This window comes from Nylanderia fulva, unplaced genomic scaffold (assembly GCF_048542155.1).
Source record: "Nylanderia fulva isolate GAGA-0341 unplaced genomic scaffold, ASM4854215v1 Scaffold27, whole genome shotgun sequence".
Taxonomy (NCBI): domain Eukaryota; kingdom Metazoa; phylum Arthropoda; class Insecta; order Hymenoptera; family Formicidae; genus Nylanderia; species Nylanderia fulva.
The window spans coordinates 47,081-57,828 of NW_028190336.1; the positions used below are offsets into that span (position 1 = coordinate 47,081).

Below are 10,748 nucleotides of genomic sequence, written 5' to 3' on the forward strand. Positions count from 1 at the left end.
AAATCAAGCAAGAGGTGGTGGGTTCAGGTCGAGGAAGGGCGAGGAGTCGCGGAGGGGCTGTTATGGCTGCCGCCGACACGCGACTTCCGGACCAACCTGGCAGGCACGCTATCCGTCTATCTCGAGTCTCCTCGACTCTGCCACGGCTCTGACGTCCCTCGATTCCTTTTCGCTTTCGCTCGCCCGAGATTAAAAAGACTCGCTCGCGCGTGGTCTCTATTTTTCGCTCTCTCGACATGGTATACATACTTTCGGCGTGGCGTACATACAGGAAAATGTAAGCCGCGTGATAAGAACGTGATAAGTTACTTAATATATATATAGTTGAACAATGTACTCCTGCGAACTAATTACTTTTGAAAAATAGCCCGGAGATGTTAGACAAATATTATTTTTATGATAAAATTGTATGTCGAGAAAACTGACGAGATTCGAGATCTTTAAACCTTGAAAATCGAATATTTTTTTTCAAGCTTTATTTAACCATAAATATTATGTTAAATTATAGATAATAAATATATAGCTATTATATTTATATACGCGTTTGTTAATTACTGTATTGATTTAAAAATAAAGAATTTGCATTTATAAAAACAACAGCATAAAGTATCGATCATTTCTTGTTGTGATAAGTTTGTGTCGTATTTAAATTGCTAAGTAGTATCTTGAATAGATTAAAGAAACGATGATTATGCTACTAAATGTCAATATCAAAGTTTATATTCTAGTATCAAGTTTAAATCAAGGATTTTCTCTGTATATAAATGTGACAAAGGCACTAGCGTCGACTTAAGTTAGTTTATATCAACGAATATATGCAGAGACATCATGTTAGTGAAATCAAATAATGTTTTGTGTTTATCTATATATGTAATTTTACACAATGGAAGAAGATTTATCATTAGGAACTTGGATTTTGAGACAGTGATTGATTTAAGTACTTTGAAATTTATTCTTTCGAAAATAAAATAAATTCCGAGAATAGAGTAAATTCCCTTCTTTCTTCACGTAAAGTAGCATATACATATATACACAACTTTATTTCATTATCAAAAAAAGAATGGTATAAACGAGAATTTATACTGATAAAACATATCAGTTGCGTATAAATACTCTCTGTTAACAGTCTCTCTACTGCATTGCAGTGAAATCAGTGATCTACGTATTGTGTCCTATAACGCCTATTTCTATATTCACGATATATATTCTGTACCGAATGTACTAAATCAACAAACAAGTGCTCCGACAGTGCGTGTGGTATATTTCGAACGGAAATGCTTAATGCATATCCAAATAAGATGGATAGAACGGAAATCGTGTAAAATTGATAGGATGATAAATAGATAAAATCGCGATAAAAAGGAAGACTCATGATATCATAGTGATATCATTTTAAAAAATCGCGATATTATTTTTCTAGATGTATTAATAAAGTTTTAATTGAAATATAAAATTTTATATCGTACTGAAAAAAACGTGATAATGTCATAATGCCTTGCAAAATATTATTTTAATATTATTAACTTGACATATATATGTTGATAAAATATTTTTATATTTTAAATGTGTCTCTTTTCGAAAAATCGTATTCTAGTAATGCCTTCTAAAAGCCCATTACATATGAATTTATTAAATAATATTTAAATAGTTTACAAATTATAAAGAAATTACATATTTAAAGCTATTTACAAACATTATGCAATTTATATAATCTTTATTTTAAGACGTAGAATAAATATACGCGATAATATTAAAAAAATGCATTTTTCTCTCTTTTAAGAAATAATACGAAATTCCATAATTACATTCATATTACGAAAAGATGACTCAACTATAGATATCATAATTATGAAAAAAAGATAAGAATTTGATAACAAAATCCAACTGTTTCATTATATTCCGTTTGCAGTTTCAGTGCATACTGTACTTTCTTAAGTGACACAAGTGTGACTATTTTTCGAAAAAATGCTTTCCCTGTTTAAATCAAATTCACGATATGCTATGTTCAGGATTTTGAATCATCATCATTTTTCACGATGTTTTTCTGTGTTGCATGCTAATTTTAGAGGTAAGTAAATAAATTATAATAGAAATAATGTAAAAAACGTTAAAGTTCGTACTATACTTTATCATTTTATTGAAAGATGTGGCGAATCTATTGATTATTTCCATATTTAAAAGAGGCAGTAGATTTATTAATTAGATTTTATTCAATTTCCAAAAATATAGATATTAGATTGAGTTAATAATAGTTAAATTAATAATAGAGTTAATAACTTATCAAATGAAAAATCGTTACTTGATATTCTTATTAAATTAAATAAAAATAAATATTCTTTTATTTTAGATTATTATTATTTGTTTGCATTAATGGCTATTAAAATTAATTATACAAAAATATAAACTATATAAAAAATATAAAAGAAAAAAATAGAAATTGAATTTCAAATATTAAGAATTGTACAAGTCTCTCAATATCACAAATAAAAATATAATAAAAATAAGTATAAATAAAATTCACTTTCAAAGATATATAATTCGAAAAATCATTGTATAGATTTATATAGTAAGTAATCATTGCAGAACGATGTCATCACAAGTTAAACATCCAAGCAAGAGCTAATCTTTCTCAAGCAATCAAAGCTGCTCACATGTATAATCCTGGCGAATTTCCATTATTGGACAAAACCATCGGACAGATACTCGGCGAAGCTGTTGCAACCTGGCCCGAACGAACTTGCGTCGTTTCGCTTCACCAAAATATTCGATTAACGTTCTCCGAGCTTCTTCGACGAGTTGACGCGGTGGCGGCGGGTCTCAAGAAATTAGGCATGAAAAAAGGCGATCGACTGGGCATTTGGGGTCCAAATGATCTCGAATGGTTCATAACTTCCCTGAGTGCATCGAGGGCGGGATTAATCGTCGTCGCGATTAACCCGGCTTATCAACAGAGTGAATTAGTATATTGTTTGCAAAAAGTTGGGGTAAAAGCGATTGTCTCGCCAGCCACGTTCAAAATGCACAATTATCCGAGGATGTTACTGGCCGCCAAAGAAGTGTGTCCCACTTTGGAACATATTATCATTTATTCACCTGATCATGTGACGTAAGATTTATATATTATCTCTACTTATAATATTATCATATGGGAATATTAATTATTTAAATTATATGGTGTAGAGACTTTGTAATTGATTTCATCATTGACGTTTAAAAATTGTGCTGTCTTAAATGAACTTAAAAGGATTCTCTACGAAATCTTAGATCGCTGTTTTAATCAGTAACTTTTCTCATTTACTTTTAAAAAATAAGAGACTTTATAATTTATGTCATTATTTTTACATTTGTATGTGTTTGACCAGAAAATTAATTATCTTCATCAAATTGATTAGCAGATAATTTATAACATTTTTATGAGAAAAACAATTACATATATCAAAATTACAAATTTTTTTTAAGTAGCTTTTTTTAAAGAAAAAATATTATTTTCTATCTATTAATAATTGCTTTTTCAAATATGATTAATTAGCAATATGCTAGAATGTATTCAAATAAGGTAATTTATTTTGGCCTTGTGCTTGCTCAGCTAGATGTGAATTTGAGCATGCGATTATTCGTGAACTTGTAATATGTCCACACATCAAAATTTTCTCACTGATTCGTGAATATCGCGTGAGTCTTCGCACTTTGACTGACGGAAACCTTTCGCTAGATTTTACGAAATGGATTAAGAACATATCGTGACTATTGTATCAAATTACATTTCATATACTCATATTTTTATAGATATTTCAATATAATCACAAACCACATATATGTCCTATGATAGCACTATATTTTAAGCATTGAAAAATTTTGTACGCAGTCTGTTGTTCTTATTATTTTATGTTACAATTTTATATATAGATAGATTTCTTTTCCTAAACGTTTAATAAAATTTTTCTGATATAGAAAACATTTTACATATAAATATAAATATAATTATTTAATTTTATAATTATTTTATTTCTACATATATTAGAACAAGAATCGATGTTTAAAATGCATACGTTCTATTATATTAATAAAACATTATATTGAGTCTTATTATAGCAATTGATTAACATAATGTCATAATAAAATTTCAATATATTTGCTAATAAATAACTGGGGCATAAAGATCTTGGTTCGATGATAAAATAACATATCTATTTTAGGTTAAGAAAAATAATAAAGAATACGACTTAAAATATTGAAAAAGATAACGAGGGAAAGTAAAGCAAAACATAGTTTCGATATCGAGATGAATGTTAATCACACAAGCACTTTCGTTGAAACTGCTTTTTACGTATTTTTATCATATGTTTTCTGTTCTTGCGTGTTCATCTAGTACTACCGTTCTCTGACTTTTACGATCAATCGATTTGATGAATAATCCTTGCCGTATAGAAGAATCATGGAGCAATTAGACTAATAGCTTTACCGAGATCTATCCATTCGCGCTCGTAAACAACATGTCATTGAGAAGCGATGTAAGCGATATTAGCACGTTTAATTTATAGCGGTACTCATCGTTTCACTGATGTTGAGGCTTCGGCAACAAAAGCGGAAGTGGAAGCGATCGCCGCCGAACAGAGCGAAATATCCTGTAACGATGGATGCAACATACAGTTTACATCTGGTTCCACTGGCAAATCCAAGGCCACTCTACTCTCACATAAGTCTCTTGTGAATAACAGCAAAGAGGTAAGACGATAAAATCAGATATATTATTTCATAATTAGTTGTGTCAAAGTAAATTAACAAATTATATATGGTGCACTATTTCTTTTAGCTTAAATTAATATAAATACAAAAATTTTTTGTAACAAATTTTTGTCTAACAAAGCTAAAAATATTTCTTCGTAAAACGCATTAAAATGATTATTTTATCTTTTTTTATCTTTAAATGTATCTTGACGTAACGTGTTTCTAGATTAAAGCTTTCTTCATTCCCATATATGCACAAAATTTTGTTTATCAGTTTATTCTTATTCTATTTTATTTCCTTGTAATTTCAAAATAATTAGAAAAACAATACTTTTTTCTAATAACTTTTATATAAATTAGTTTAAATGGTATAAACTCGTTATTTAAGTTATTCCAAAAAAATCTTACATTATGTTTCATTTATACAAACAGAAAATATATGAGAATCAAACTGACTTTTACTCACTTGGCCTTGAAGATAATGTAATGATTTCTTAGATTTGTTCAGTTTCAAGTACGAATAACTGCTTACATTAAATGTCTCGATAAACTTTCAAATCTCAAGATATCTTAAATAGCTGTATTTAATATTTTAGAAAAAAATTTTTGTATATTTTTATATGTGATAGAATTCACGAAGAACAAACCTAAATATCGACAACAAAATATGTTTAAATGTACCGTTCTTCCACGCTTTCGGATTAACAATGGCCAATATACTCATCTTGCATACTGGAAACACTCTCGTTATAGAAGATCGTTCCTTCAATCCGGTAAAAACATTGAAGGCGATAGCGCAAGAAAAGTGTGCCATAACATATGGAACGCCAACTATGTGGGTAAGAATAGAAGACAAGGCAAGCTAGATTTGTTAGAAAAATTTCCATTCTATGCAGCACATAAGCAGATCTCGTGATAATATATAGCATTCATACATAAAAATATTCTGTTATGCAATAGCTACATTGTAAAAAATATGCAAAAATTATATAATAAATAAATAAAAAATTATACAATAAATAATGAAAATTAATATTAATATTTTTAGTTTTAGTAGCAGTATATAGTTGTCCGCTATTTATAAAAATGTACGTGATATGTAAATTGCTAAGTCATGCACACTAGATAAGATTTCAATTCTTAAGAAATCATACGTTGCGTAAATAAATTCTGACGTCGTTACATTAATTTCAAAAAATTACAATTTTTCTTTGTTTAAAAATAAAGGCTGTAAATAATTTTTAAACAAAGAAAGATGCTGTAAATTACAGCACATTTTTAATTTGCTTGTTGTTCTCAACTAAATTTTTTGCAAAATTTAATAAAAATTAGTATTTTAAGTAAGTTGTTCTCAACCGAATTTGTTGCAAAAATTAATATTTTAATTAAGTCTTACTTTTGGCTTTATTGCTAGGTGAACTTACTCGAGGCACAACAGCGATTGCAACTACCGATGGATAGTCTTCAGGCAGGAATTATTGGTGGTGCACCTGCCTCTTCTGAACTTTTCAAGCGAATACGAGGGTTACTCGGTTTTAATGATATGATGGTAAGTTTACAATCAAGACTATAACTCTTCACAACATCTATCGTGTTAATTATATAATACATGTAAATCATAAAATTTTAACATGTTAAAAATCGATTTTTTGAATAAATCCGATTTTTACCATGTTAAAATTTCATAAATAAATAATGTAAGATACATTTTCGATTATACAGAGCATATACGGTCTCACAGAAACGACAGCTGTAGTATTTCAATCAGTACGTGGAGAAGAAAATCATTTGGCTGAGAACACCGTGGGTCATTTAGCAAATCATATCGAAGCAATGGTATATACATATTAATTTCTATTCTGACACTTCAAATAGAATTATAGCTTTTAAAGTTTTGTTAACGTATTTGACGAGAAGGTTGTCGATCAAAATGGTGTGTCCGTTCCCTTCGGAAAACCTGGCGAACTTTGGGTACGCGGATATTGTAACATGTTACAATACTGGGACGACGAAGAAAATACAAGAAAGACATTGACGCAAGATGGTTGGTTAAAAACTGGCGATCAATTCATCTTGCAAGAAAACGGATATGGTATTATAATCGGAAGATTAAAAGACATGCTCATTCGGGGAGGAGAAAATATTTTCCCTAAGGTAAAACTATGTCATTATTATTAATTGTATATAATTCGCATTATTTGGCATAACTAAACTGTCTATTATTTTATAATAATATGTTAAAGAAGGAGGCATCTGCGAAATTGACAATTTATATAAATTCTTTTACAATTTAATATAAATATAAATTTATCTGTTTATTATTCAATTATAATTATTCTAGAAAACTATTCTATATAGATTTGATCTTGTTTTCTTCTTCTTGAAACAAAAATCAATGTATTAAATTATTCGATTCTTATCTTTTATTGTAGGAAATCGAAGACTTTCTAATGACTCATCCTAAAGTAAAAGAGGCGCAAGTTATAGGAGCACATGATGAAGTCTATGGAGAAGAAATTTGTGCTTGCATTCAACTTAGAGACGATGTAACCATGACAAAAAATGAACTGACAGATTATTGTAAAGGCAAAATAGCACATTATAAAATACCGCGTTATGTGCACTTTGTAGATGAATATCCAAAAACCACTAGCGGAAAAATTCAAAAATTCCGTTTAAAAGAACAATTGGAGAACAGTGGTGTGATACCGCCGAGATCAAATCATTGACAATAAAATATAATTTATATATTATTTATAATAAAATTAATATCATATATAATATATATAATAATATATGTATATTATATATGATACTAGGCATAGTGACGCCGACTTTGATTTTTTCGTGGGAAGACCCACGCGGCCGCGCGATTTTCGAAATGCGCTAGAAATTTATTTATGATGTATATAGTTTTTGAATGTCGCAGAATCTTTAGATTTTCTGTCTAAAATAAAACATCTCCACTGGATTTTAGAGCAAAAAATTAATTGTGATCATTGCTAGAACGATAATTCCGCGTGTATTAATTAATATATATAATTATTATATATATATATTTATTAATTATATATACAATATAAATAAATATATACACATAAATATATGATTAAGAAATCCTATAATTGTCTGCTCTTTACAAACTTCGATTAATTTAATCATTTTTATTAATTTGTAGAATAATTAACATCAAAATTTCTAAATGATATCAAACTATTGATATAAGAAATAATATAGAAATATTATTGCTCTCTTGGCTATTCTACAAAAGTTAATTAATAATTAAGTAATAGGAAATTGTTCCGAGTGATAATAAGAGTCGAATATGTTATTAAATGGAAAGTATCTATTATAAAAGAATAAAGGCTCTGCGCATAATAAGCGTTTTCGATTTATTAAAAAATTTCTGATATTTAATATGCACTCCTAATATTTTTCTATTGTACGTATAGGATCTAAAGAGAGAGAATTGATCAGAGTTGGATATAAATTCTTCGTCGGTAAAGTAATTTCCTAATATGTAGTTATTTGTGTCGTGCGCGAAATATTTCGGAGCATTTGAAAGCGAAAACAATTTCATTTTTCGTAATACATGTAATTGTGAGACCCGTTCATATCGGACGATTTTTCCACCATGGCTGAATATCTGGCATCAATTTTTGGAACCGAGAAAGACAAGTAATTCCACATATTACCATTTTAAGCATTTGATACCTAAAATTATAGGTTAGGATTCAATGTAAAGTTTGGTCATTTATTTTTTCCAGAGTGAATTGCTCCTTTTATTTCAAGATTGGTGCCTGTCGACATGGTGATCGTTGTTCGCGAATTCACAACAAGCCGACTTTTAGTCAGGTAAGCAAATCAAATTGCATTTGCAAATCTTGTATAATAATTTGCATTGCAATGTTTATATCCGGGATAATATATATTTACAAAAGGTTATATTCTATCCCAATCTATCTCGTTTACAACTGCAACAACTATTCTTTTGTATAGCTAAATATGTTATTCCATAATGTAAATTTTTTTATACTTATATGCAAGCAGATTTATATCAATATTTTTACTTTGATTGCATTTTGTGATACGATCATTTATGATATTTAAAATGATCCAAAAATTCCGCGATACATCGTTCATTCAAGTCTGTATTCTTCAGACGTGTCTACTCCAGAATCTTTACGTGAATCCTCAGAATTCTGCCAAAAGCGCAGATGGATCGCATCGTAAGTACACATGTTGTATTATAACTTCTAATGAAATAATATTACATATGTATCTAAATATATTATACAAGCTAAAATATATTAAGCTCTGATAAGAATAACATTGGATAAATTTGTGCACATAATTGAGGACATATCTCTATTTTAGTGGTTGCAAATGTATCAGACGAAGAGATGCAAGAGCATTATGATAACTTTTTTGAAGACGTTTTTATCGAATGCGAGGACAAATATGGCGAGATCGAAGAGATGAACGTGTGCGATAATCTCGGCGATCATCTGGTCGGGAACGTTTACATCAAATTTCGCAGAGAGGAAGATGCGGAAAGGGCGGTTAACGATCTCAACAATCGTTGGTTTGGTGGCAGACCCGTTTACGCAGAGCTCTCTCCCGTCACCGATTTTCGCGAGGCTTGTTGTCGTCAATATGAAATGGGGTAATTATCAATCACATATTAATCATATAAAGAATATATAATAAGGCTAGATAAGATATAGAGCGTAATGTGATCCAAGAGCGTGTAAAAACCGTAGAAATCAAAGAGCATGTGCATTGTGTGTTTAGTGAATGTACCCGTTCCGGATTTTGTAACTTCATGCACTTGAAGCCCATCTCCCGGGAACTTCGTCGGTACTTGTACAGCAGGAAGAAGGGAAAAGGTCGATCGAGATCGCGTTCAAGATCACGCGGTCGCGATCGCAGGAGGAGATCCAGATCGCGTGACAGAAGATCCAGGTCTAAAGAGCGACGTAAAGGAAGAGACGAGAAAAGCAGAGATGGCCGATCTGGTCGTTATTAAAATTAATTTCCGTCAATGTATTTTTTTTTTAGTTTTTCTTATTTTAAAATTGATTCTAATTTTATTTGAAATTATATATATTTAACTAAATGACTCGCAGCATTATTCTTTATTATTAAATGTTTAATTATTAAACAAAAAATATAAAAAGATAAAATATTAAAGTATATAAAAGATATTTTTGTTTTGGAAAATATTAAACAATTACTTTTTTATACACAATTATCTCTGAAATATTTCATGTAGTACTGAAATATTTCTTGATTTCTTTTTGCGAGTTCTGTGATCACGATAATTTTTATAAATATTAATTTTTATAAATGTTGTGAAATTTTTTGCGTTTTCATATTAGAAATGATTCACTCTGCCTAAACTGTACGCATAGATTTTTAGTTTTTACATTAAAGTATTGATACAAATATGTTGACAGTGTTCTATGATTTCCCTTTCACATTCGGAATATTAAAATATAAATCTACATTAATGATTAATTATATGTGTATTTTATATACAATTTGTGTATATAATATATATATATGCTGTATATAATATCTTTATATATTTTTTTATTTTGTTTAGATAATATGTATTTATATCAAATTATGATATACCCGATATTTCAATAATTATTTTATAATGATATTTATATTTTGAAGATAGTATATTTTTAAAAGAAAAGCTAAAGATAGGTATATTAAAATGTTTTATCGAATTTTATATTATCAACATATTATGATAGAAACTTGTGTCGTTTGCCGCAAGATTTCGCTTGCGGTATATCTTGAATGTAACAAGTCCTATTCCTTTATTGTAGCAAATTACTTCTTCAGATATTAAATATTATTTTAAAACACCTTTGCAAATTTCGAGAAAACAATATAAAAAAATAATGCATGTAAATTTTAAAATAAAAATTATTTTCTCGAAAAAATGTACATTTATGAAGAATAACTATCTTCAGTTCTGCAGTTGCACTATAAGTCTCATAAAA

At 29.0% G+C, this 10,748-nt stretch overlaps 2 protein-coding genes across 7 annotated transcripts; both read left to right on the forward strand.

Moving 5' to 3' along the window:
* Positions 1 to 770: 770 nt before the first annotated feature.
* Positions 771 to 8,109, forward strand: Acsf2 (Acyl-CoA synthetase family member 2). Of its 6 annotated transcripts, none has more exons than XM_029303518.2 (9): positions 771 to 830; positions 1,910 to 2,068; positions 2,584 to 3,106; positions 4,542 to 4,725; positions 5,358 to 5,567; positions 6,143 to 6,277; positions 6,451 to 6,564; positions 6,646 to 6,882; positions 7,161 to 8,109. In XM_029303518.2, the coding sequence occupies exons 2-9, from the start codon at positions 1,966 to 1,968 to the stop codon at positions 7,455 to 7,457; spliced, it is 1,803 nt and encodes a 600-aa protein (XP_029159351.1). In that variant the 5' UTR covers positions 771 to 830; positions 1,910 to 1,965; the 3' UTR covers positions 7,458 to 8,109. The 6 variants fall into 6 exon arrangements, with proteins under 6 accessions (XP_029159351.1, XP_029159347.1, XP_029159350.1 ...); XM_029303514.2 differs by lacking the exon at positions 771 to 830 and adding an exon at positions 1,049 to 1,318; XM_029303517.2 differs by lacking the exon at positions 771 to 830 and adding an exon at positions 1,049 to 1,257.
* Positions 8,110 to 8,204: 95 nt separating this feature from the next.
* Positions 8,205 to 10,176, forward strand: LOC114931467 (splicing factor U2af 38 kDa subunit-like). Its single transcript, XM_029303521.2, has 5 exons — positions 8,205 to 8,406; positions 8,496 to 8,583; positions 8,891 to 8,957; positions 9,106 to 9,394; positions 9,523 to 10,176. Exons 1-5 carry the CDS (start codon positions 8,363 to 8,365, stop codon positions 9,755 to 9,757), a joined length of 723 nt encoding a protein of 240 aa, XP_029159354.1. The 5' UTR covers positions 8,205 to 8,362; the 3' UTR covers positions 9,758 to 10,176.
* The last annotated feature ends 572 nt before the right edge of the window (positions 10,177 to 10,748 follow it).

Bases quoted from the DNA above. Each gene is read 5' to 3' on its own strand.
- LOC114931467 (XM_029303521.2), top strand. From the start codon at position 8,363: ATGGCTGAATATCTGGCATCAATTTTTGGAACCGAGAAAGACAA. The intron at 8,407-8,495 runs GTAATTCCACAT...TATTTTTTCCAG, and splicing joins TTTGGAACCGAGAAAGACAA to AGTGAATTGCTCCTTTTATT. The intron at 8,584-8,890 runs GTAAGCAAATCA...TGTATTCTTCAG, and splicing joins ACAAGCCGACTTTTAGTCAG to ACGTGTCTACTCCAGAATCT.
- Acsf2 (XM_029303518.2), top strand. From the start codon at position 1,966: ATGCTTTCCCTGTTTAAATCAAATTCACGATATGCTATGTTCAGGATT. The intron at 4,726-5,357 runs GTAAGACGATAA...TATATGTGATAG, and splicing joins TTGTGAATAACAGCAAAGAG to AATTCACGAAGAACAAACCT. The intron at 6,278-6,450 runs GTAAGTTTACAA...TCGATTATACAG, and splicing joins TCGGTTTTAATGATATGATG to AGCATATACGGTCTCACAGA.